General features: G+C 33.1%; 1 protein-coding gene across 6 annotated transcripts in view; it reads right to left on the reverse strand.

Annotated features, from left to right (window-relative positions):
• The window catches only part of LOC142331528 (uncharacterized), a 61,053-nt gene that overhangs the window by 1,154 nt on the left and 34,576 nt on the right, over positions 1-25,323 (reverse strand). For 5 of the 6 annotated variants that reach the window (XM_075377507.1, XM_075377511.1, XM_075377506.1 and 2 more), the window contains one exon: positions 13,476-16,193. In XM_075377507.1, the coding sequence (XP_075233622.1) occupies positions 16,079-16,193 (115 nt within the window). In that variant the 3' untranslated portion in view covers positions 13,476-16,078. Of the gene's footprint in view, positions 1-13,475; positions 16,194-25,323 lie in introns of those variants that run through there. The other variant, XM_075377508.1, reaches the window with a different exon arrangement.

The raw sequence follows: 25,323 nt of genomic DNA on the forward strand, positions 1-25,323 counted from the left end.
ATCTATTTTAGAATCTAATTACATTTATTCATAATATTAGCCTAAGAGTATCACCCCTTTCTAAACAAATTTGGTAAGGAAATTTAATTTTTTTAAATTCCTCTAAGGTGTGAGCCTTGCTCACATCAGGTACATTATCAGCTACTTTGTTTGGTCTATTAATGGACGCTTATAAATTCATTGCTGCTTCTTTTGAGTATTTTTTTTATAAATTGTAATTAATTGTTTTTGTAGTTTTCTAATTTTTTTTCATCTATAATAAATATTTTTTTTTTTGTCTAATCAGATCATTTATGAAATCAACATTTTGATTTATAGTAACAAAAATAAGAAGTTATGGGACAGGCAGCAGATCCATCACCAAAACAAAAAAAGGCCTTGGTGTAATATGCACAGCAATGTAAATGACACGAGGATCTTGTTTTAAAAAGAGAAAGGCGATTATGGTCACCAACCCAAAATGACCCTACATGAAGACAAACTTGCAAGATTACTAAATCAAATATAAAAGCATTCAGTAAAACAATTTTAAAGCTTATGAAGTAGAAATATCATCTGTGAAAACAATTTTGAACTGCTGGTCTGCAGCATGAAAGAAAGCAAAAATTACACCTGCAATGCCTGATTGGTGAAGGAATTTCAACAAATATTAAGTAGTAACAAGATTAAGAAGAATAGCTATCACTGTCTTTCAAGATTTTCAAGTGGCTAGCAGTATAAGCTTCTCAATATTTTGTTTTTAGATTTAGAGAATACTGAGGGTAAACCTGATTTACTAGACAAGTCAATACACAAAAATGCTGTTTCCTGTTTTCTTACTTCTAAGGTTTTCTTTACTGATGAATCCATACACTGGGAAGGTTAAGAGATCAATACATATGCTGAACCGAATATGATAAATTGAAACCACAATGTATTGTAAAGACAGTGAAATAGTCAATTTCTGTAATTGTGTGAAACTGCATGACTTCAAGAACAAATGTCATGCCTCAAGACTACATTGAGTAGGATACTATGAGGCACCACCAGTACAAAAAAAAATTGTAACAAGACCTTTTTCTGTAATTGAATGATTAATTTCCTGATGGAGACACTTTCTTTAAGCAGGATGTGGCTTCTAGTCACAAAGACAGATAAATACTATATCTTCTGTGTAATAAGTACATAAGACAATTTTATACAATATCAATATTTTTTAATATAGTTTTAAGGAAAAAGTATCTACTTCAGTCTTTTAATTTATAAATTACAAACAAATTAGACAGGAATTTAAAAAAAGATTAAGTGGATATAAATGATTGGAAATCTTAGATAAATAATTCTAAAAATATTTTTTGTATACTTCTAAATATAATTATACAAATTAAGGCACTTTATAGAACACATTGTACAATATAAATAAATCTACAACTTATGCTGACTGTAACTCATTGATATAAGTCCTCTTTGTAACAAATGATAAATAATTCTTTTAATGTATAACACAATACATTTCTTTTAATAATATATATATATATATAGCAAGTTAAGACAACCATAAAAAAAAAAATAGTTTTAGTAATTAATATATTACAAATAAATATTCTCAATCAATCTTTATAAGAATTCATTCTTTTCTAGCAGAAAAAACTTCAATTTAGCAATGTGTAAATAAAAAAAAACCCATTAAGCAGTATAAAATAAGAAAAACTCCACAGATTAAATATACATTGAAGAAATAAAACCTATTATAGTTATCCTAAATAATTACAATAAAAAAACTTAACTAATTCATCAAGAAAAATTATTTACATACGAGCATAAATGTACTAATTTAATTATGTATGAATTCTGTATAACCTTTTTCATAAAAAATTAATTATAATATGTTTTACTGTACTGTTTTGATGGTTTTACAATAAGAAAAACCATCAAACAATGATTTTATATAAATACGTAAATATATACATAAAACTCTGCAACCATAAGGCACATAATCCATTTTACCCTCATTAAAATATAAATCCATTATATTAAAACTAATAATTTTAGGATAAAACATTTTTTAGGATATAGTTTTTTAATAATGTATTAAAAATTACTGTAATAATAAAACTTCATACAAAAAATATTAAATTAGACAAATATTATTACTTCGCTTATCTGTAACCTCTTTTACAACATAAAAAGTAATTTTACTTTCAGCACTATAACTTTCACAGCTACAGCTCTATTGCTGCTATGCAGCAACTACAAATAGAAAGTATACAATGGCTCAAAAGAATTTCTATATATAAGGCATTAGGTTTTGGGTAAAATTAAAAAAGGTAGAGAGGTAGTTTTTGCATTTTTAATATTTAATCAAAGTTTTAAGTTATTTCAATTTCCAAAGTTTTATATCAATTGAATATAATGGTGGGGGATATTTGACATTATTTCTAAGTTACTATTTTCTGTTTACGTTGAGGCCTAAAGTAAACAATCTACATGTGTGTAGTGCATGTAAATACACAACACACATATGACAACCTTCACTTCAACCAGTTGAGCCACTCCAACGGGTGGTAAAAAATGACACATCACTTTTAAATATAGCTACCACACAATAAGAATGTTAATAGGAGGGTTATTTTTTCAAGGTCCGATCGGTCGCGAAATAAAAACGTGCGCAAAAATCGGATGAACCTTTGCGCATATGTGTTGCGCAGCGTCTCTAGTATGGCCTTCAATCACGCCGCGTCACTTTTAGTTCGTTTAGTTCTGAACACGCAACTAGCACGTAAACATGTCTACAACAATAGCATCTTCCGCCAAGTATGAAGTGCGTCCGGTAATTCGATTTCTTCAGGCTGAGGGGTGTAATGCAGCTGAAATTCATCGACGAATAAGTAATGTGTACGGTGAAACTTCAATGAGTGTCAGCAAAGTGCGACAATGATGCAGGAACTTTAAAGCAGAAAGTACAGACGTTCATGATGCAGGCGGTCAGGGAAGGAAGCGAGTATCAGTCGATGATCTCGTTGAGCGAGTAGATGAGGCAATTCGAGAAAATCGTCGGTTCACAATTTCTGTATTGAGTGATTCGTTCCTGAAATTTCAAGGTCAGCTCGCTACACCATTGTGAGTTAGAGACTTCAGTACCGCAAACTGTGTGCGAGATGGGTTCCCAAGATGCTGTCCGACCATCACAAAACAATGAGAATGGACGCCTCCATAACGTTTCTTCAGCGCTACCACAATGAAGGAGAAGATTTCTTGAACAAAATTGTCACAGGGGACGAAACACGGGTCCATTTCGAAACTGAAGAAACAAAAGAACAATCCAAACAGTGGATGCATTCTCATTCTCCCAGTAAACCAAAGAAGTTCAAGCGAACCTTCTCCAACAGAAAGTGTATGGTTACTGTGTTCTGGGACCGGAATGGAGTTCTCTTGATGGAATTCATGGAACGTGGCAAGACCATCCATCACTGCAGCCTCATACTGCGTGACTCTTCAACGTCTACGAAGGGCGATTCAGAATAAGCGGAGAGGAATGTTGTCATCAGGCATTGTCTTTCTCCATGACAATGCTCGGTCGCACACTGCAGCGTTTTCGTTGGGAAGTGTTTGATCACCCACCATACAGCCCGGACGGACTTGGCTCCATCCGATTTTCACCTTTGCTCACATGAAACGCTGGCTAGGAGGACAACATTTTGGCACAGACGTCGAGCCGCAAACCAGCGTAGAAGAATGGCTGAAAACACAGGCGGCTCCATTCTGTGACGAGGGTATTGGAAAGTTGGTACCACGCTACGATAATGTAGATAAATAGCGTAACTACGTAAGTGCTTGTTACAAATAAATTTTTTTTTATTTTCACTGTGGTTTTAATTTCGTGACCGATCGGACCTTGAAAAAAAAATAACCCTCGTAATTTCAGATTATCACAATTAGTTATTATGTAATTACAAGTATGTTAAATCTACAGCAACGTAAACAATGCATTATTATTGAGAAATTAATACTAATCTCAGTTTCCTAATTATATAATATTCATGTTACTGTATTCGTTACTTGAAGCCTTGAGTAAACAAATTTTCCGTGTATTAGTGCAAGTATTTGAACTGCAATTCAGTATGATCTTATATAAACAACAGCAATACATCATAGTTATTTATAGTTTAATGATGCAGTTAAATTATATTTCCGACATTTATTTTAAAAACGATCACTTGACCTTGTGAAACTTCATGTTATTTTAACCATGGCGTTGTTAAATGTTTATAGTAGAAGTTACTTTGAGTGAGATTGTTTTTGTCATTAATTTGGTTTAAATAAGTACCATACTGAAATTTATGACTTATTTGCTTTATAACAGTGCTAGAAATTAAGTTTTTGTTTATAAGTGTAGTCTATGGGTGAGAGTCCTTCTTGCTGTATAGTTAAATTAAACTAAGAAAAGATAAAATATTAGGAAGTGGGGAAAAGACAGATGATATAGTTCTTAATGTTTTCGATAAATTTTGTAAAAAAAATACCATACTTTAGAAATTAAACTAATAGAAGAAGGGCTTACATCTGAATACACGAGTGTATCCATTTCAAGTATTGCAAGATTGCGAGCTGAAAAAAATGAGGTAGTATACACGCTGAAAAAGAAAAAAAAACATTCAAAACCCTTTTTGGCCAATTTAACAAAAATGTTGTCAGATCCAACGTCCAAGGTTATTTTTATAAATAAAAAAAAACTATTGATGACTGAAGCAAATTTGTTACGGACCTTGAAAGCATATCAAATGAAGCTATCTACGACCACTTCATGAAGTGGAAACACCACTGGAAAAAGTGTGTGAATAGAGAAGAGGATCACTTTGAGGGGGATAAGGACCAATACTGTGTAAAATTATTAATAAAGATTAAAAAAATTAATTTCATTATTTTCTGAACAGACCTTGTATCAAAGCAAAGTCAACGACACAAAGCAACAAAAATCGAAGTGATGTTATTGAAAGATACAGAAGTGGCGATGAACAATTAGAAAGTCGAGGACGAGGGTAGTAGTGACCATAGAATAATCGTATTCAATGTTGAGGTTGGTGTGACACGTGAGAGTGTCGGTTTTGGAAACAAGACTGAAAAGAGGAAGATTCCTAAGGTAGACTGGAAAATGTTGGATCTTGGCTTCCGTCAAAAAATGGAGAATGCTTGTGGATTATGTCAGTGAAGAAGACTTTGTGGATAATCTCATGGAGGGTCTTCTGACAGTGGCGGATCGAACTATCCCAATAGCCACAAGAAAAGTGAAGAAAAAGAAAAATGCATAACGAGAGTGAAATCTGGTTCGTCACGATTGGAAATCTAGAGAATATAGAAAAGCCAGGAATGAGTATTATATGGCAGTGAAAACTGCAAAAAGAGATTCCTGGCATATTTTCATAACGGATCAAGGAAGTAAGGACCTGTGGGGAATAGTTCTACAAAAAAGGTTCTTGATAAGAAAAAAGATATTTTACTAGCAGCCATGGAATTCCAAGGAAGAATTGTAACCTACAAGCGTTTTGTCATTATGAGAGTGTTGGATGAACTACTGCCAGATGATAATGAGTTCGTGGAAGGGGTATATCTAAAAGAAAAAGTGTGGAGGAAGTTTTGCAGATATACATTCTGACACGATCTTGAAAGAAGTTGATGGGACAATTGTAACACTTAAAAATGGTGAAGCCCCTGGATTTGATGGCATTAACTGGTGAATCTTTTAGAGTGATTTTCTCACACTGTAAAGAACTTGCATAATTATTCAATATTTTGTTGAAGAGTGGCAAGTTTCCAGCGTTCGACCGAATGTGGCCTTCAATATTACATCAGTTTGGAACTTGGGAGGAGTATAATTTTTTCTTGAGGAGCTACTTCAAGGGCAAAGAAGTAATACTAAGGTCTGCTGCAGCAGAATGGAAGAAACAGATGAGCAAAGGTTGTCCTCAAGGAAGTGTTATCAGACCGATGATGTGGATAGTGAAATTAAGATTCATTTCTGAGGTTACATTTACTGGAAGGATCTATGTATGCAGATGAAGCCCAGTTAACTGTGGAAGTATACTCCAGGATGCAAATGCGATGAGCAACCCAGTTAAGCTGTGGAGATATTGAGAAAATGGAGTGAGCAGCACAAAATAGTCTTTAGTGCTGAAAAAACAATGATGATGATGCTCAAAGGTGCACTGCAGAGAAAGCCGTTAGTGAAAGTTGGGGGAGAATATTAAATATGCCAAGATGCAGAGACATTGGGTGTTGTCACTGAAGAAAGAAGGGAATACAAGGAGTGTATGACAGAGGCCACAGGAAGAGTGTTAAAAAATTGCAAATTACAAATGGGAACTGGAGTTCCTGACACTAAGTATTTTACACAAAGGCTTAGTGGAAGGAATAATATTATATGGAACATTGATATGGGCACACGGGACAAGCTTGGTATAGTTTAGAAAGACCCCCATTGAGTGTGTATAGACTGATCCTGCTGATAGTAATTAGTGGATATCGAACTACCTCAAGTGGTGCAGTGTGTGTGATTGCCAGAGTAAAGCCTCTTGATATTACTGTTAGAAAATGAAAGATCAAATAGCTGAGGAAATCAGGTATATATAGGCAGAGTGAGAGAATTATAGAAGGTTTAGCTGAATGCCAAGATAGATCAAACAACTTGGTGAAAAGAAGATATGCATACATGATTTTCCCAGATGTTCGGGAAAGATGCAGAAGGAAGTTGCTCATGGTGAATTATATGATGTAGGCATTATCAGCTCATCCATTCAAGTACTATCTGCACCCGACATTGGTTAATTTTGGTGATCAGATGAGAACCAATGTATTCAACATGGTATGGTTTTTGGCTATACACACAGATCTCAGGAATGGTCGACCTGAGATTGTACAAGACTACACTTTATTTACATTCATACATATCATCCTCGCTCATCCTCTGAAGTAATACCTTAGAGTGGTTCCGGAGGCTCAACAGAAAAAGAGAGAGGTATTATCAGGTCACAGGAATTTTAATAGTAAGCACACTGGATTTGGGCTGGTACCAAGTTCACTGTGTTGTCTTTGGAATAGAAGAGACTGTTAGAACATGTGCTCCTTGTTTGTGAAACGTATGAAGAAAAAGGTGGTAATTCATGCAGCAGTTTTGTGAAATAGATGTAAGATTTTGGTTAGAAGATATAAATGATAGGGTAGCTTATAGTAATTTCAGTAGTATATCTGTTAAAAAGATCCTGGTTAAAAAAAAATACCAGGATCTAAAGAAAAAAGAAGATTGTCTGTGGGCACAACTCTGAAGATGTCCTAATACAAAAGATTTCCAAGACGTGTCAATAGATTTCAGGAAAACTATGTTTAGGAAATTAATAAATAAGTTTAAATTTAGAGACAAGATAACTATAGTACAGTATATTAAAATAGTGTATAATATAACATAACTGCCACAAGATCAGTACAAATGTGCCCTAAAAAAAATATTATAAGCGGACCACACAGCAAATTAGGAAATATTGGGAAAAGAAATGGAAATGTCTGGTGTGAAGAAGAGAAGAAAGACACTTGAATCCTTCAGTAGAGTCTATAAGAAGGCAAAATATCACCACAATACCACGCATTAAAAACATCTGAGGAGGCCAGAGAATTATCTGCTGATTTATAATTGCAGATCAGCTGAGGTTTCGAGGAAGGCTGAGGGGGTCATCTTTGGCCAGTGCCAAGTGCAGTGTTGTACGAGAAAGGTATTAGGGGTTTAGAGGACTGCTGACAAAAGCTACTGGCTTAGAAGTAGCAGGGGTGGAGGACTACCAGAATAGTTGATGATGGGAGGCTCTATGCAGCATTAGTCACTTCTGCTTCTGGTTTGTTTACAGTTGTGGTTGTCAGTTTCCTTTGACTGGTTTATTATTCTGTTACACTTGTGTTATTGTTTCAGTAGTTTTATTATTATTTATTAGTATTTTTGCCGCGAGACGAGTGCGAAAAGTGTATTGTTTTAAGTGTCTTAGTACCTGTATACATAATGCATAATCATAATATGCCGGTAAAGAGTGCTTTGTGGCAACATTTCATAAGAAATCCAAACCAAACAGTGACATGTCATCACTGTGGAAAAAGTAATATGTCTAATTTAAAGTGCCATCTCCAGAATAAGCATTCAAAGATTTATTCTCCATTTGAGTAATCATTAAAAAATCTGATGTGGACATCTCATAACTTCCTTGTATGCCTATTAAATATCATACACATTTTTTTAAATGAAAAAAGTACATAAAATTTTATTTCACTAACTTTTTCAATTTTTTTTATTGTTATTATTGAATTATTTAAATCTTTTTTTTACATCGGAGCTTAATAATTATTGATAAATCAATATACTTAAATTAAAAAAAAAATTTTTTAAATATAAAATGAAGTCGGGATTTGAACCGATGTATCTTCTCCTTGTAAGATCCAAATGTTGCATTAATTGAAATTTCATTTGGCTATAACTCTGGAATCAATGAAAATAAGTAACACTTACGACATATCGTTGAAAAGCTCTCAATGAAGGCTTATTACTGCAGTTAAGAAAAACGTCCAAAATCCAAAGTTTTATGAATTTTGGTCTTTTTTGGACACTTTTGGTCCAGTTGATTGCATTGATTGGCAATTCAAATAAATATTCATGAGAAACAAAATTTCTCAACATCTAACTGTGTGTAAAAAAAAAACATAAATATATTCCAAACCACAAAACCAGTTGCATTAAAAAAAATAGTCATTTAAGAAAGGGGTTGCTTTAACCTAAAAATTAAACAGGCTATTATATATGTGATTAGTAAAGACTGGGCGCCAACCAGCTCTGCCGACAAAGACACCATGCACCAGTATAATGTTTTTTACCTCTGTGGTGGTGCTGGCGCTCGCCATCAGACAGAGGGTGGCAAGAGCGATAGTTTTGACGGTTTGACCCTCGGTCAAACCGTAAAAAACAGACATATTAGAACCTCTTGAGACTAACATGTCTGAAATTAGTGCCTAATATTACATAACTTCAAGTTTGGCTACTCCAATAGCAAATATTACTAAATGAAAATTAAACAACCTGAATCTTAAAACTGAAGTAGGAAAGTCATGTCACAAAGAATTGGGTAATTTTCACAAGTTTTCTAACATTGAGCAAGTTCATCTATTAGCAGTTGCAACAACTGTCAACCCCCTGCTTTAAAAAAATGTACTTTGAGAATGCTGTGTCATTATATAAGCATAAAAATTTCATCAACTAAATGGATAAAGAGCTCTCTACAAAAAGACTGTCAACTGATTCATCATCTTCTTACTCTGAACCTGACCAAAAAAAAAAAAAATAAAAGGATTGTTCGGTCAGCAGAATAAAACAGTTCAGAAGAATTGGAGAAGACAAGATGTTAGTGATGTGACTGCAACCAATCAATGTCTCAAGAAATGCATCCAGACCTTTTGTTGTATTTAGGTAAGCAAATGTCATTTACTTTCTTTTCTTTATTTTACATTTACACTAAATAAATTAAATATGTTTTTTGATTGAATTGGTATATACGTTGTAACAAAACATAACTGTTCAGTTAATCAACTGCAGGTGCCCCATCAGAAAAAATACAACAAATTCCACTCTTGTTCTGGAAGGAAATTGCAATCATCCATCCACTACTCCCTGAAAAGGTAAAATTGTATTAATTCTGATGGCCACATCTGTGTTGTCAGAGCATCTGTTTTCAAAAGTGGGGCAAACTGTAACAAAAGCCAGCAATAGGCTAAAGGGAAAAATGATATCTAAAATAGTATTCTTCCAATCCACTGATGACTCTCTTTGAAGCGGGGATTAATTAATTTAGTTTTTAAAAATCCAATTAATTATAGGTATAATATTTCAAATATCAAATGTAATAAATGTCATTATTTCAATAAAATTAATTGAACACATTAAGACAATTAATTTTATTGAAATAATGACATTTATACGACTGATGTATATGACAGTACTTATTAATAAACACTGATGTTTAACAACTCAAAAGGTCAATATTTTGGTTGTAAACATCAATTTTTTTTCAACAATGCACATTCCTAATTTATAGCCGAACAGTCAGTGTTGCAAGAAATATGATTGGGAGGGAAATGAAGATTCCACTTTGCTTTTTGACTTATCCTCGTAATATGAAAATATTTTACATTAAAAAAAAATAAATCAATTTTTAAATTTACACCAACTTGTTGGTGTAAACATGATTGTGAGCCAATATGTGAAATGTTTTTAGGTAACCACATGTTATCAAAATATGGAACAACCTGTGACTGTTAGAAATAAAAAGGATCAAACAGAGATTGAAAAGCCTGATATTTTACTGGATTATAGTTGCAATAAAACAGGAACAGACAGAGCAGACTAGCTTATGAGTTGTTACCCATTTCAAAGAAAAACTCTAAAATGGTGGATGAAGTTATTTTGATATTTTTATAATGGCTCTAAAATACACAAAACAAGAACATAACAGAATAAAAATTTCATTGATTTTATAAGTGCAATTGGCAAACAATTACTTTTTAAAGCCAGAGAAGTGACAGAAGATGAACCGACAACTTCAGTTAGTTTACATTGACCTTACAAATTATTGTAAGGTTTGCTCAGATAAAACTAAACAGAATGGGAAAAGAAAAAGAAAGAATACCAGGTGCAAAGAATGTAAAGTTGGTTTGTGCGTTCCAGAACACTTGAAGTATTTCACACGGATGTGAAATATTGTTAATTACAATATTTTCAAATTTTCTATTGGACTTTGTAATGTATAATGGACTAAAATGGTTAATTATAGTTATGTAATGTAATTAGTGTTAAAAGTAATGTATAAGAATGCAACAGTTTAGTCTAAATGTTCAACTTACAAATAAAAAAAAAAAATGAATTGAAATTCAGTGGTTGTTTGGCAATAACATACTTCAAAATCTATTTACAGAATTACAAAAGTGAGTACATCATACTAAAGAGAAAAAAGGAGCTTCAAACAGAATACTAAAAGGTAAGAGATGAATTTTTACTTAGTTTGTTGTAAGCTCTTAAAAATTGCAAAAAAGGGCACAGCAGACATGCATGTTAAATATACATTCAGTCCCTGCAGAGCAAGCAAGAACTATATCCCAGGCCACCATAAATATGCATAGTAAAATATTGCAGGGTCCAGAGAGTAAACGATCAAATGATTAAATATAATTTAAACACAAACAGAATTGTATAACTGCATTACTTTAATATAATTAAATTTATTATACAGGGCGTTTCATCGTTATGAAACGCCCTGTTTTTTTGTAACTTTTGTAACTCCTAAGAACGTTTTCTTAGGAGTTACAAAAATTCAGTACAAAAAAAGTATTTCACTTACCTAAATGAAAGTTGTATGAAGTGATGCAGGGATTCAAACAGTTTTTGTTAAAGTCTATAAATGTTCAATATGTGCTCCTCTGGTGACACAGCACACATCAACATGAAAGTCCAGCTCTTGCCAAACTCGTTCTAACATGTCATTTTCGATAGAGTTGATTGCATTGGTGGGATGAACACCGTATCTTTCACGTAACCCCAAAGAAAGAATTCACATGGCGTGAGGTCTGGTGATCTTGGTGGCCACAGCATAATGTGTTGGTCTTCTTCAGAGATGCTTGTCCTATCCAGCGCCGAGGTAATGTTGTGTTAAGGTACTGTCAAACCTTGTTATGAAAACGGGCAGGACAACCATCTTGCTGGAAAATGAAGTCGTTGAGTAGCTGAGGCATAAGCCATAATTGTAACATATCCAAGTATATCATGCTGGTTACTGTCGTTTCCATAAAAAAGAACGGCCCATCCACTGCCTCACGAGAGATCGCACAAAACCGTTGACTTTTGGAGAATCAGGAATGTGTTCCACGTAAGCATGTGGGTTTTCAGTTCCCCAAACTTGCACGTTATGACGGTTTACTTTGCCGCTAATATGGAAAGTAGCTTCATTGCTGAAAATTATCTTGCTTACAAAACCTTCATCTAACAACATCTTTTCCTGCAACTGTAAATAAAAATCGAGCCTACGTGTTTTATCTCCATCAGAAAGACGCTGGATTAATTGAAGACAGTACAGTTTGCATAATAAACGTTTACAGAGAACTCTCTACACAGTTGTTTTCGGAATTCCTAATTCTCTGCCTGCAGCCGCAGTCGATTTTGAAGGGCTGCGAATGAAACTTGCACGCACATACATGTTCGACATTGACTTCTGAGGTTGATGGACGACGACCAGTTGATTTTCGCTTGCACAAGCAACCAGTTTCACTGAATTGTTTATACCACGAATGAATTGAATTGTTGTTACTTGGTGGCTTCTTATGAAATTTCAACAAACGCACGTTGTACAGAAATTACTGACTTTGACAAGTGAAATTCTAACACACAAAACAACTTCTCGCTTCCCGTGGCAGCCATTTTCTCTACTGTCGACGACTAGCGAGCAGATGGTTTACTAACTGCCTAGTATATGTGGAAAAAACTATTTGAATTACTCTTTCGTTAATGAATTTTTGAAACTCTGAAGAACATTACGAAATGTCCTGTATTTATAACATAAGTAATAGCTAATAAAGACATTACAATTACAGCCTAGAATGGGTATGACCCTGAAACTAAGCAGCAGTCGTCGCAGTGGAAGTCGCCAAGTTCACCATGGTCAAAAAAAGCATGCTAAGTTTGCAGCAACATGAATGATCCATGATGATTGTTTTTTCAACATCAAAGGCATAATCCATAAGGAATTTGTTCCTCTTGGTGAAATTGTCAATGGGGTGTTCTATTGTGAAGTTTTGAAGTGGTTACGTGAAAGCATTAGGAGCAAACGTTCAGTTCTGTGGGGCAACAACAGCTGGATTCTGCATCATGACAACACGCCCGCGCACACATCGCTAACCGTTCGGAATTTCTTGGCTTCCAAAAAGACGGTAATGATTCCCCACCCACCCTATTCGCCTGACCTTGCCCCGTGCGACTTTTTTCTTTTTCCGAAAATAAAATTTCAATTGAAAGGCTGTCATTTTAACACAATTGATGAGATTCAGGAAGAAACGCAGAATGTGCTTCGAATACTTACACCTGCAGACTTCCAGGGATGCATGGAATCATGGGAAAAACGCTGGGATCACTGTATCAATGCCAAAGGGGATTACTTTGAAGGAGACAATGGAAATTATAAGATATGGTAAGCTATTTTATTTTTATGGTAAAATTTCCCGAACCTTTGGGTAGCACCTCGTATTCCATAATTTTTCTCATAATTAATGAGTTGTTACAAGTTTTAAAACATAAAATAAAATGAGTAATTACAAACTCATTAATTAATAAACAAATTTTGGGAAAAAAAATTAAACGTAAATACATTAATGATTAATCAGTAATGCAGTATAGATATATACAAACAGCAAAGTAAATATATACACAAACATTATAACTATATAACATATAATTACATAAGATTTTAAAACTTAACAGTTCATAATTACATTTTTATTATTATACATATAAAATATAGTCATATAAATATTACTTAATGTTACTTTTAATCCATTAAAACCATAGCAGTATTATAAAACTCATTTTTTTTAATCAGAAAAAAGTAAAACAAGAAATTATTATTACTCGAAATGTAAATTTTTTGCATTTTTGTTTTAAATTATAATTTCTTAAATATATAGCATTTTAACAAACAACATTTAAACATAATATTTTAACAAGCCCTAAGCAAAATAAGGTGAGATATTCTGAACAATAAGATTCAATTATTACTAACATGTTCTACAAAAAAAAGAAAAGATTTCATAAAGAATTTAACAAAATTAAAATACATATAATGCAATAAAATCTTGAAATAAATATGTAACGCACTGTAATATTTAATCCAAAAATTAAGAAACATACATATATACATATATATATATTTTTCATCCAACTCTGTATGTATAAAAATATATATAATTTTGTTTACTTGATCTAATTTTCATTTATTTTTTGTTTATAAGCAGGTTTAACACACATGCTGCCTCACTATTCTAGGTTTTTAACATTTGCTCGACCACAAGTAGATAAATTTCCTGTACACCTATGATTTACGTGTGGAGTACAGTACAGTATGCAATGTCATAATAATTGTTCATAATTTTTCACATGTATTACTTTACTACAGTACAGTGTACACTCTATATTAGATCAGTTTGGCTTATTTAAGTGTGAGTTTTGTAGTTGTGTTTTGTGTGAAAGTCGTTTGTACAAAGAAACCTTTTTGTAAGAATGGCAACTGCTAAACATAAGCCATATTCCATAAGGGAGAAATTAGAATTAATCAATAAAGTAAACACGGGGGTTTCAAAAGCACAGTTAAAGAGAGAACTCAGAATTCCAAAAGATACAATATGGGGTGGATGACGGAAGAAACTAAATTACATTCCTTTCTACATAAAGTTGAAGAAACAGCTGGTCTTGAAAGAAAAAACCAAACTTTCAAAAACCGATGTTACTGATGATAGTCTTTACACATGGTTTGTCCAGAAAAGGAGTGAAGGAGGTCTAGTTTTTGGTTCAGATAGCTAAATGTTTTGTAGACTTAAAACTTGAGGGTGAGTTTCAAGCTACAGACAGTTTATTGTGGTGCCAGCAAAAAAGGCATCAAAATGGAGAGATTATAATAAGCGAGAGTCTATGTTCGTTGATTCTGAAAGCACAGAAACATTTCTGCTGCAATTAAAAATAACTAATTGAAGAAGAGGGTTATACTGACGAACAATTATATAATTGCAAAACCACATTATATTATAGAATGCTTCCAAATAAAACTACATAAAAATCGTGTCACTCTTTTACTTTGTGTAAATAAAACAGGGACTCATAAACTAGCTCCTCTCTACATCAGGAAAAGTAAAAATCCCCGATGTTTTAAATATGTTAACCTTAAACAATTACTGATTGAATACACAAGTAGCTGCAATGTGTGGATGACAGGTAATTTGTTTACAAAATTGTTCCACAAGTCTTTTGTTCCAGCAGCAAAGATCATTTAAAAGAGAAAAATATGGGAGGAAGTAAAAAACATTGTTGTTGTTAAACAACTACTCTGCTCACCCTCCTGCTGAATGACTAATATCAAAAGATGGAAATATTAAGGTTCTTTACCTAAAAATACTACGACACTGATTCAGCCAATCGATCAAGGGATAATTCAAGCTTTCAAAGTGAATTATAGATGTAATTTTAAGTCTACTTTCTTCCAATAGAATTATAGATGTGAGGTAATCTTAAGACTACTTTCTTCCAATAATTTTTTTTCTTGCAAAAAAAAAACTTTGAAAGAAGTGACTATAATATTGGTTTGGCTATAAATTCTGTAACAAAATTTCCAAAACAGAAATGTCGAAAAAACTGCACTTTATATTTGGATACAAACAATAATTTTAACGAAGAAAATCAGAAATCATTAGACATGCTAATTTCAATATCTTATGATTTAATGGAGATTAAAAATTTCTCTGAGAGCCTGATCTCACAGCTGAACAATTGGATCAGTGGGTAGAGATCGACAAAGGAGCAACTGTACATAATAAAATCACTGAAGAAGAATTGTCACTTGAAAAAAATGATCCTGATTTTACTGTAGATGCCGACAAAGAAGATGAAAAACAGCCGATACAGAACCCAATGGCACAGGAAGCAATAAGCAGTTTAGAGGATGTAATGGCATTTTTGGAAGGACAAGATGATCTTCAGTACATCAGACTTCTCCAGTTAGTGTCAAAACTACGAACTACGCTTTTATTAAAAAAAAAATATCGTCGTGTAAAACAACAATAAATCAGACTTTTGACTTTTTTAAAAATTAATTTTTTACAGAACCACACATAAACGTTTATGCAACATAGTTTTTCTTATATCTACACAAACTATTTTAATAAAACTATATTTAGAATAAAAAATAGTTTTTATTCCTACCCTAATAGTTTAAATTCCTACCCTTTATACTGCAGTAAGTGATAGAATGCGTCAGTGAATGTCCCCTTACTTCTGTGTTTTAACTGGGGACCTCACTCTATCTTCATAAAGAGAAGCTTTCACTTTTTTACCTAGAATAGTGAGTGGTATTTCAGCTTCAATAATATTTTGTGCAATTTTTCTGAAAAAAGATAAGTTATTTATTATTAAAAAAAAACTAATACACCCACATAAAAACACATCACAACATTAAACAAATTTTATATTTACAAATAAATAAGAAAAACTTACATTTATGTTTATTTAGATAAAATTCTTTTCTAAAAAGTAACAATATAACATCTCATTAAGCTAGATTGAAAAATAACCCAAAAATGTTAAGAGTAAAAATGTATAACTATATATACATTTTGACTATTAAATGATCATAATCAGTAGTAGAAAGCAATTGGAAAGAAATTGTAGAAATACAATCATTTACAAAGAAAAGAACATTTATGGATATCCATTTCTTGCATAGGTGACCAACAAAAACCATTTAAATACCCTGTTTGGCAGTAATCAGCATATGAATTTTAAAATTTGTTTTGTCAGTTTGAAAAGGAAGACTATCATTTTCAATTTTACATACACACACACACACACGCACGTGCTTACATTTTTTGCTGTGTGACAAATTCTTCAAATCTTCTAAATTCATCTTATTTTGATGGGGGATTCCTTACAACCCTAAGGCATTGTAATGACACTAAGGAGTTATTCTTAAATCTGCTTGAAAATGCATACCCTGTTATATAAATAATATTTTTTTTACTTCTGTGGCTTTTCTTTCAATTTCTTCAAGATAATAATTTTTAAAAAATGCAAAAATAGTTAACTGTAGTGTGAAAATTTTTGTTTGAATTTAGATGATTATTTATAGATTTCTTTTCCTAATAAGTATGTTGCAATCTGTTCAACTAGTGAACAATAAACAACCACCTACACCCCAATGAGATGAGGATGATATGTAAATGAAGTATAGTCTTGTACAGGTTCAGGTTGACTATTCCAGAGATGTGTGGATAATTGAATCCCAACCACCAAAGTACTGATATCCACTGTCTAGTATTCAAATCTGTATAAAAGCAATTAACTTTTGCTAGGATTTGAGCCTCAGAACTTTCAACTTTGAAAATTAGCTGTTAAACAACTTTTCTTTTCTTTCTTTTTTCCTGTTTAGCCTCCGGTAACTACCGTTTAGATAATTCTTCAGAGGATGAATGAGGATGATATGTATGAGTGTAAATGAAGTGTAGTCTTGTACATTCTCAGTTCGACCATTCCTGAGATGTGTGGTTAATTGAAACCCAACCACCAAAGAACACCGGTATCCACGATCTAGTATAGCTGTTAAATAACTGATTTGCAACAAGTTAACCAGTAGCTAGACTAGCATAACGGGCTGGTCTGATGAAATAATGAGTAGAGAAAATTTTCCTGACATTCTGTTAACATTAATTAATTACTTCAATATGTTTCTAGAAGAACAAACAAACATTTATTTATTTTCTGAAAGAAAGCTTCTATGATGAATAATTCATCAGTCAAAAAAAAAATTGCACTTTCATATCATCCTCTAATTATTAATTTGTCTAGATGTACTTCAAACCTATATTAATTATATATTTTAAACTTATAAAACTATTCTGCATGCATAATGTTGTTATAACAATACATCCATGCATATGGTAACTAAACAATAAATTAATACTCTTTAACACAATTTCCTACATGATGAAACAAATATGAAACTAAAGTTATTAATTATTTACAAAAATCTATTTAATATATTTAATTGCTTAACGCTTTTAATGGTTAGCTCTGATCTTCAGAGCACCACTGATGTAAATACTGATAAAAAAATATTAATCTCTGAACCAGCAAAGTAAAAAAAAAAAAAATAAAGACTTAACATCACAATGCTATCCAGTAACTCCAATATACATATAACCCCATACTGAACCTTAATTTTCTAGATCAGATAACCCTCATTTGCAGCTGCCATTTTTTTGTGAAAAAAAAAAATTATTCTGACCAAGAAATAAATACCAGATGGATGGCAGATGAACAATTAATACATTTTTATGTTCAAAATGACCAATATACTATTATCCTAGTTGCAACGTATGACTATTATCACAATTCAACAGGATATCTTTTCCTTCAATGTAAAAAGCATACTACTCATAAGTCTACAAATTTGAAATGTTGTTCAAGTTATGTTTGAAAGAAATATTAGAAAATTAAAAATTGTTACACAGTATAAACAATTTTTCCTTGTGCAAAAAGCTACTTACTGCTTGAATGAGCATTTTTTACTCCATAAAATGAAGCGTAATAAAAATACCAATTTTCAATAGATCTTTTTATTTGAACACCCTTTACATTTTATTATTCCTTCTTTGAATATTCTGTAAATAAATAACTGTAAAAAATGATTTCTTTTTACTAACAATATTAACATAATGTATGTGAAAAAGATCACCTTAGAGCAGCGTTCCTCAACTTGGTGGTTGTGGTGACATGAAAGGGGGCTGTGAAATTAGCTTACATACATGTTAACAATAATGAAATCACTTCAAAAGAAAAAAAAATCATTTACTATAAACATTTTACTTACACTTTAAAGTACACATGTAAAGAAAATAAATTAATGAAATAGTTTAGTTTGTTTTCCATTTAAAAGTTTCTCCATATGTGGATCTACGTTAGAAACACACAAAAGCAAATTGTGATAGGGCATATGGTATTCATATCTCACAAAATATAAGAACTGAGAAATGTTTGCCACTTCTGCTGATCCATCAAACTGAATACAAAAAAATTCACTTGAACTTACTTGTGGAATTATTTGACTGCGAACATCAGCAACCAAGTTGTCAATTCGTCTTGATATTGTGTCATTAGAAAGTGAAATTTTTTCAATCTTTTTGCTTCTTCAAAGCCCTATTAAAACACTGAACATATCAACTATGCAGGTAGGCAATATGAGGTTTTCTGCGACTGTGCTTCAATTGTACTTATATTAGTATGGCTTGATTTACAAATAGAAGCTTAATGGGTTTCTCAATGGGTGTAATTTTCTTTTCATAAAATTCCTAGGATTTGTTTTTATGATCTGGATGTTTAGTTTACAAGTGTTGAATTAATTTTGATGGCTTCATGCTTTCATTGGAGAGGACTTTAAAGCAAACAAAGCACTGTGGTTTTCCATCCAGAGATAAAACCATAAATTCCACTTTTTCACAAATTTAACCATTTTGAATAAGAATCCAATTGAAAAAAAAAGAACAATTACATTGGCTAACTGCACTCTAAAAAACCGATACTTCAAATTATTTTCAATGAAACTTTGTTTTTAAAAACTTAAAGGCACCAGATGCATGCTTGTATTCAAAACTAAACTGACATTCTGCAATCTCTAACGCCTCTTTTATACTGCTGAGAGCATGATATGTTCAAATGTATCATATTTCTAGCATGACGCTCTCACAACGAATATTATGCAAGCAGACTAAATTACAAGAGCACATACATCAAGTTGGAATCTGTGAATTACTCTTGTTTGTACATTTAACTTCATACATGCATGGTCACACTCGCCGCTGTCAATGCAGCTAAATAGTTTTAATTAGGTTTTATTGAATTTTGGTTGAATTTTTGATTTGAAGGTTTGGAGAGGGGGTCGTGAAATATTAATTATATATATATTTTTAAATTTAATATATATTTACATTTTTTGGGGATTGTTGGAGCTAAAAAGGTTGTGAATCACTGCTCTAGAGGATAAGTAAAGACATGACATAACAATGACCAAACCTCCATAACAAAAATGTTTAAACAGATCTTGAACTGTGGTGGGCAACTTCTAAGAATAGATGTAGAAATCTACATCTGTAGTTGTATATGTAGAGATATATATCTAGAAAAAAATAATAAACACTTGTATTATCTCGTTTTGGTTGACCTTCTTCCCTTTTCATTATTTTTTTAGTAATTTTTTATAGTTTTATTTTAATCTTAAACTAGAAAATACAATCTTATTTTACTTAATAAAAATTAATAAAATAGTTCCTTGTTATTATTAAAAATGTTTGAACACTTATGGTAGACTCTTTAACCCATGAACTGATTTCAAAATTCAAATTTGTTTTTTCGAATAAGGTTGTATACTTGCTACAACAAAATTTTCAATCTTATCATATTTTTGCTGTAAATATTTTTACTGGAAAAAGAAAGAGATTCATTTAAATGAATCATAATTGTTACCTTCTCACATAATAAATGCTTTTCTATGTACAATTTTATATCTTACCAATTCAAACAAAATATGCTATTAATTTCAATTAAATTTTTAATTAATTTTATTCCAGTTTTTAAATGTTAAACTTAAATATCTCAATAAGTATCATACTGATTTTTATCATTCAAATTTTATCTCTAGATTTTTTTGTATAGTAATTTGATTTTTCTACAAGTCCAATTTAATTCTTTTCATATTTTATAGCATAATAAGGAAAATGTTTTAATTACGTTAATCGTTCAGTGTATTTTTATTCTTATATCAACATTAGGTTATAACCAGTGGCATCTTCAGTAAGTTAACTGATATTGATCCTACTGAATTAAAATTTTGCACTACTGAAATCCTAAATTTTACACTTTACTATATTATAATTGAATTTTTATTTATTTTTTTATACTTGATTCACCATCGACATATTACATCATTCAAAATGTGAATGTTCCTAGAACACAGTAATTTTCTTTCTCCCAGTATTCCTTTTAAAATATACAATCTTTTATTTCAAATATGATTTCATATTTATATTTTTCCAAATCCTCCAATTTCCTGAGCCTTTGTATACTAAAAGTACCCTAGCCACCATGTAAGGATGCAGCTTTACTTCTTACTGTACACCGAACTGCTGAACATTTCACTCCATACAGATATACACCACACCACAAACACTACACAGATTACAACATTTATCCTTACATAGCAAATACAACAATACCTTCACACTACTTTCTTCTTACATTTCAGTGGAGTTGCAGCACCTTACGAAACGCAACCGTAACCCGAAGTGACAACTACCATACCGATGGATGGATGGCTCTACATAGTGGGTCTCAAGCTATCCTCTGGGTACGAGGGTAAATCGAGTTAAATGCAACCCTAGCTCTAATATGGGCATGCTCTGTTGGAGTGATCCATTAAATCACTGGTACTGGTAGGAACTGTATGGCAGTCTTAAATAATAATCTTTTGGTGGGTATTTATCCACTTGAAAAAATCAACAAAAACAAGGGTTTGAGGAAACTTCAACCGATCTACTCAGCCAAAGATATATTCATGATAAGGAAAAGAGAAATGTTATGGAATGTTTTAAATATACTTAGGTTTTAGGTTTCTTTAAAAAAGGAAGGTAATCCTTTGCTAAAATTTTTTAGTTGGTTTTTTAATTGGTTTATGGTCTCTGCTGTAAAAATTGTCATTTTGTCAATTGTCAATTTTTACAGCAGAGACCATAAACCAATTATTGTTGCTTTTGGTGTCCACCATGTGGTGAACAAAGGACCACAGAGATGGATTGTTGAAAGAGCAAATTGGAACAATTTTCATTAAGCTGTCCCATCACAGTATGATGTTAGTGATGATGCCCTTGATCAACTTACTTCTTTTACCTCCCTGGTACTCAAGAATACCAATATAGATATATTCCACAAACATCAGGAAACCAAAGACATCCCTCTATTCCCTAGTGGATGATTGCCTAAGAATGTTTAGAAAAGTATGGCAGGCACTGCGTAAATTTAACTGCAGACCTCCAAATGAACATCTGAATTTGTAGTGTAAGGCTAGAACTGTATGTCATTAAGATGCTAGGAGAAAATCATAGAAGAATTACATAGACATCATCTTGTGCACTATTCCTATGTCTACTGTGCGGGAGAAGCTTTGTGTCATTTGTGATTACGGTAACAATCTACTCTCAAACTTATTCATATAGGAGAACTTCTTACATCACCTTCAGCAGTCACAACTAACCTGGCAGATTGTTTTCATTCGGTGTCCCTAAATTCATCATATACTAAAAAATTTCAAAAATATAAGATACAGATGGAAATAATACTGTTAAAAGTTGGTGATTTGGTCAGTGAATTAAATACTCCCTTTATATTTGAAGAGTTGTTGTATGCATTAAAAAACCCATGTGACACACCCATGATCCTGACAACATTCATCACAGTATGGCCTCAAACCTTCCCATTTCAGCATTTCAACACCTATTGCATATTTATAATGTTTTGTTCTTCATGAATCTTCCCACCTGTCTAGTCTGAAGCCATTGTAATGATGTCAGTACTTAAACCTGTCTTTTTTTTTGTTATCAGTGTTGCAGAGAAATACCATTTACGTAACCCCCCCCTCCACAAATGGGGAAATGTCAAACTTGCACGGGATTGGCTAGATGTTATTTAGAGCTTATGTGTGCCCGCACGCTACCGACTAGAACTCCTAGTTCATCGCTTCTTCCCTCCCAAGGTCGGATTAGCAATTAAGCATGGCTCAACCTTGGGGGGGGGGGGGTCAAGAAGCCCCGTGCTTCATCACCATCGCCCATCTGCACAAGTGCGAATGAATGATGGCTCCATAAAGGGCTGTCTATCACCCTTTCACTCTCCAGTTCAATTCTTCGCCTGAACTCAGAACTTTTTCCATGGCGTCAGTCTTATCAAATCTAAATCTCTCCAGGGGTCTCCGATCATTCATAAGAGACAGCCCACCTCAGCAAGCTGTCCTCTCCCTATCGGAGCTACCCTCCCTTCCCCTATCCGCTAAAAACCACACCGATGACCCACAGCATCCTTCAACCGTAAAACCCTTGTGACAAGAGTTGAAAGCCCTCCAGCTCTCTTCCAGATGCATGGTACCAGGTTTTTGGGATTGTCTTTCTATACCAGTTTGTATTCGAAAAGGTATCCATTCTTTGCAATCAAACATGGTATGCTCAGCAGTATCAGTCACACTGCAAAACATGCAATGGAGGGAATCGCATCTACCAAATCTACGAAAATATGCCTCAAAGACCCCTTGTCCGGAGAACACCTGCGTTGTGAAATAATTTATTTCTCCGTGATCTCTGCTAATCTAAGAATCTAGGTCTGTAATCAATCGTCTTGTCCAAGAACTCATACCTGTCCTCCACCTTTCCTTCCAGGCATCTCTTGTTATTATCGCTGCCTCACATTTCCTCATGCCTTCAAAATGCATCATACACTCCCCAACTTGCAAATTTACTGGCAGGACTGAAGCCAAAACACTTCCCGAATCATAAGACAAGGTCCTATACCTTGACACTACATCTAGCAACGAACAGTGATGTACACTGTAGTCTACCCAGATTCCTCTTTATAATAACCGCAGCACCCCAAACTGGGGCAGCATATAACATTGTAGACATGATAGTCGATGTAATCAGCTTCCTTTTTGTGGCCTGTGGGGCCGCCCGTGTCATGAGCAGTATATTCAATGTCTTAAGCATTCTCTCTGCCCTGGAACAACACTCAACAATATTGTGAGTGAACTTACAACCTCTATCTATATTCACTCATAAATATTTTATGTTATTTCTATATTGTAGTGGCTGTCCACCCGCTAAGGTCAATTCTTTCGATAGTGCATCTGACAGTTAATGTAGTGAAAATACATTTCTGCGGGTACAATACAATTCTAGATCGTGAGTGTTCATCCAGTCCCCAAACCTAGCCAAAGCTGTATTCCCCTTTTCCTCTAGCTCCATCACGGTCCTGCCATTTACCAGCAAGACCTGGTCATCGGGATAATCCATTGTCTCAGTAACGGTTGGCATAGGAAGGCCAAGATCTCCATTGTAAACTAACAGCCATAATAACAGACCTAGGACCAACCCCTGCAGTACCCTGCCGAAAACCTAGAATCTTAGGGTTCCCTCAACATACCTGCGGTAATTTACCTTTCTGTCAAATACTAAACAATCTGCCTCCTAAGGTAAGGGCTTATACCCTTCCTTATCAACGCGGACATGAGTGAGTCTCAACTGACAGTCCCGAAAGCATTTCAGAAATCTAGCATAATCACCATGGGCATCTTCCTTGTTTTCCATGTTCCTCTTCTCTATATGGTCACCCTGTTAACAACCTTTTGTATTACCTGGTATGTGGACCTCCCCATCAAAAGCCATACTGATTAGCGCTTATGCCTGCGCCTGCATGTTCTTCAATTATGCGGGATGCCAACATTCTTTCCACGACCCAAATATTAAGGCCTGTAATCCGTATTTATCTTGTTGTTACTGTTCTTGGGTAAAGTTATTAGTGTCAAAATACTTCCAGCTTGGATGGAGTATCGATGGACTTGCCGGGAGGAGCTTTTAAATTTTGACTTCTTGAGCAGGTTGTGTGAGAACGGACGGCCTTGCTCGAGGAAAAGATTGTTGACACTCACCTATATTGTGTTAGGTGGTAGTTTCACTCAGACTGTAAACATAATTAAAAATTAATTTTAAAAAAATCGGACATCATTACTTCAGCGAAAGTGGGATTAAAGCATTAAACCCGAGTAAATTATTCAATACATTAAAAGTGAATGTTAACATCAATGACACATTATTATTAAAATTATTTTCATTACTACAAGACTATGAATTTTGAACGAATTGACAATGCCAGTAAATTAGTATTTTGTTACAAAAATCTGTCCAAGCATGATTTAATTACATTTTTAACACAATATAAATGGTGATATTGAACAATTGTATAAAAAATACACTTCTAATCCATTTACTCTGCAATTAATGTGTCAATATAATAAAGATTTATTTACTTCATGTGGAAAAAATCTTTATACATCAAATAAATTGGAGAAAATAAAACTTTTCGTGGAAAATAAGTTGTCTACTGAAAGATTTAACAATATTTTGAATTGAAACACAAACAAAATAAACAAATATCTGTTTCTGAATTGATGTTGCATAATCAAATACCTGAAACAAAACAAGCATTGGGTGGTTCTTTAATAAAACACTCGTGGAATGTTGGTGAAAAAATTTTGTAGATATTTATGAATTTTAAATGGATATGAAAGATGTGGTATTTAACGTTATAAGATTACAAGCTGAAAAATATAAAGGAGACAATATTAAATATTATTTTGTCATTGTTGTTGAGTTGGAAAACTGTGTGGGTGATAAATGTGATTTTTGTAAAGTTAATTTACACAGCAG

The sequence above is a fragment of the Lycorma delicatula genome, chromosome 10 (genome assembly GCF_047948215.1).
Source record: "Lycorma delicatula isolate Av1 chromosome 10, ASM4794821v1, whole genome shotgun sequence".
NCBI lineage: Eukaryota > Metazoa > Arthropoda > Insecta > Hemiptera > Fulgoridae > Lycorma > Lycorma delicatula.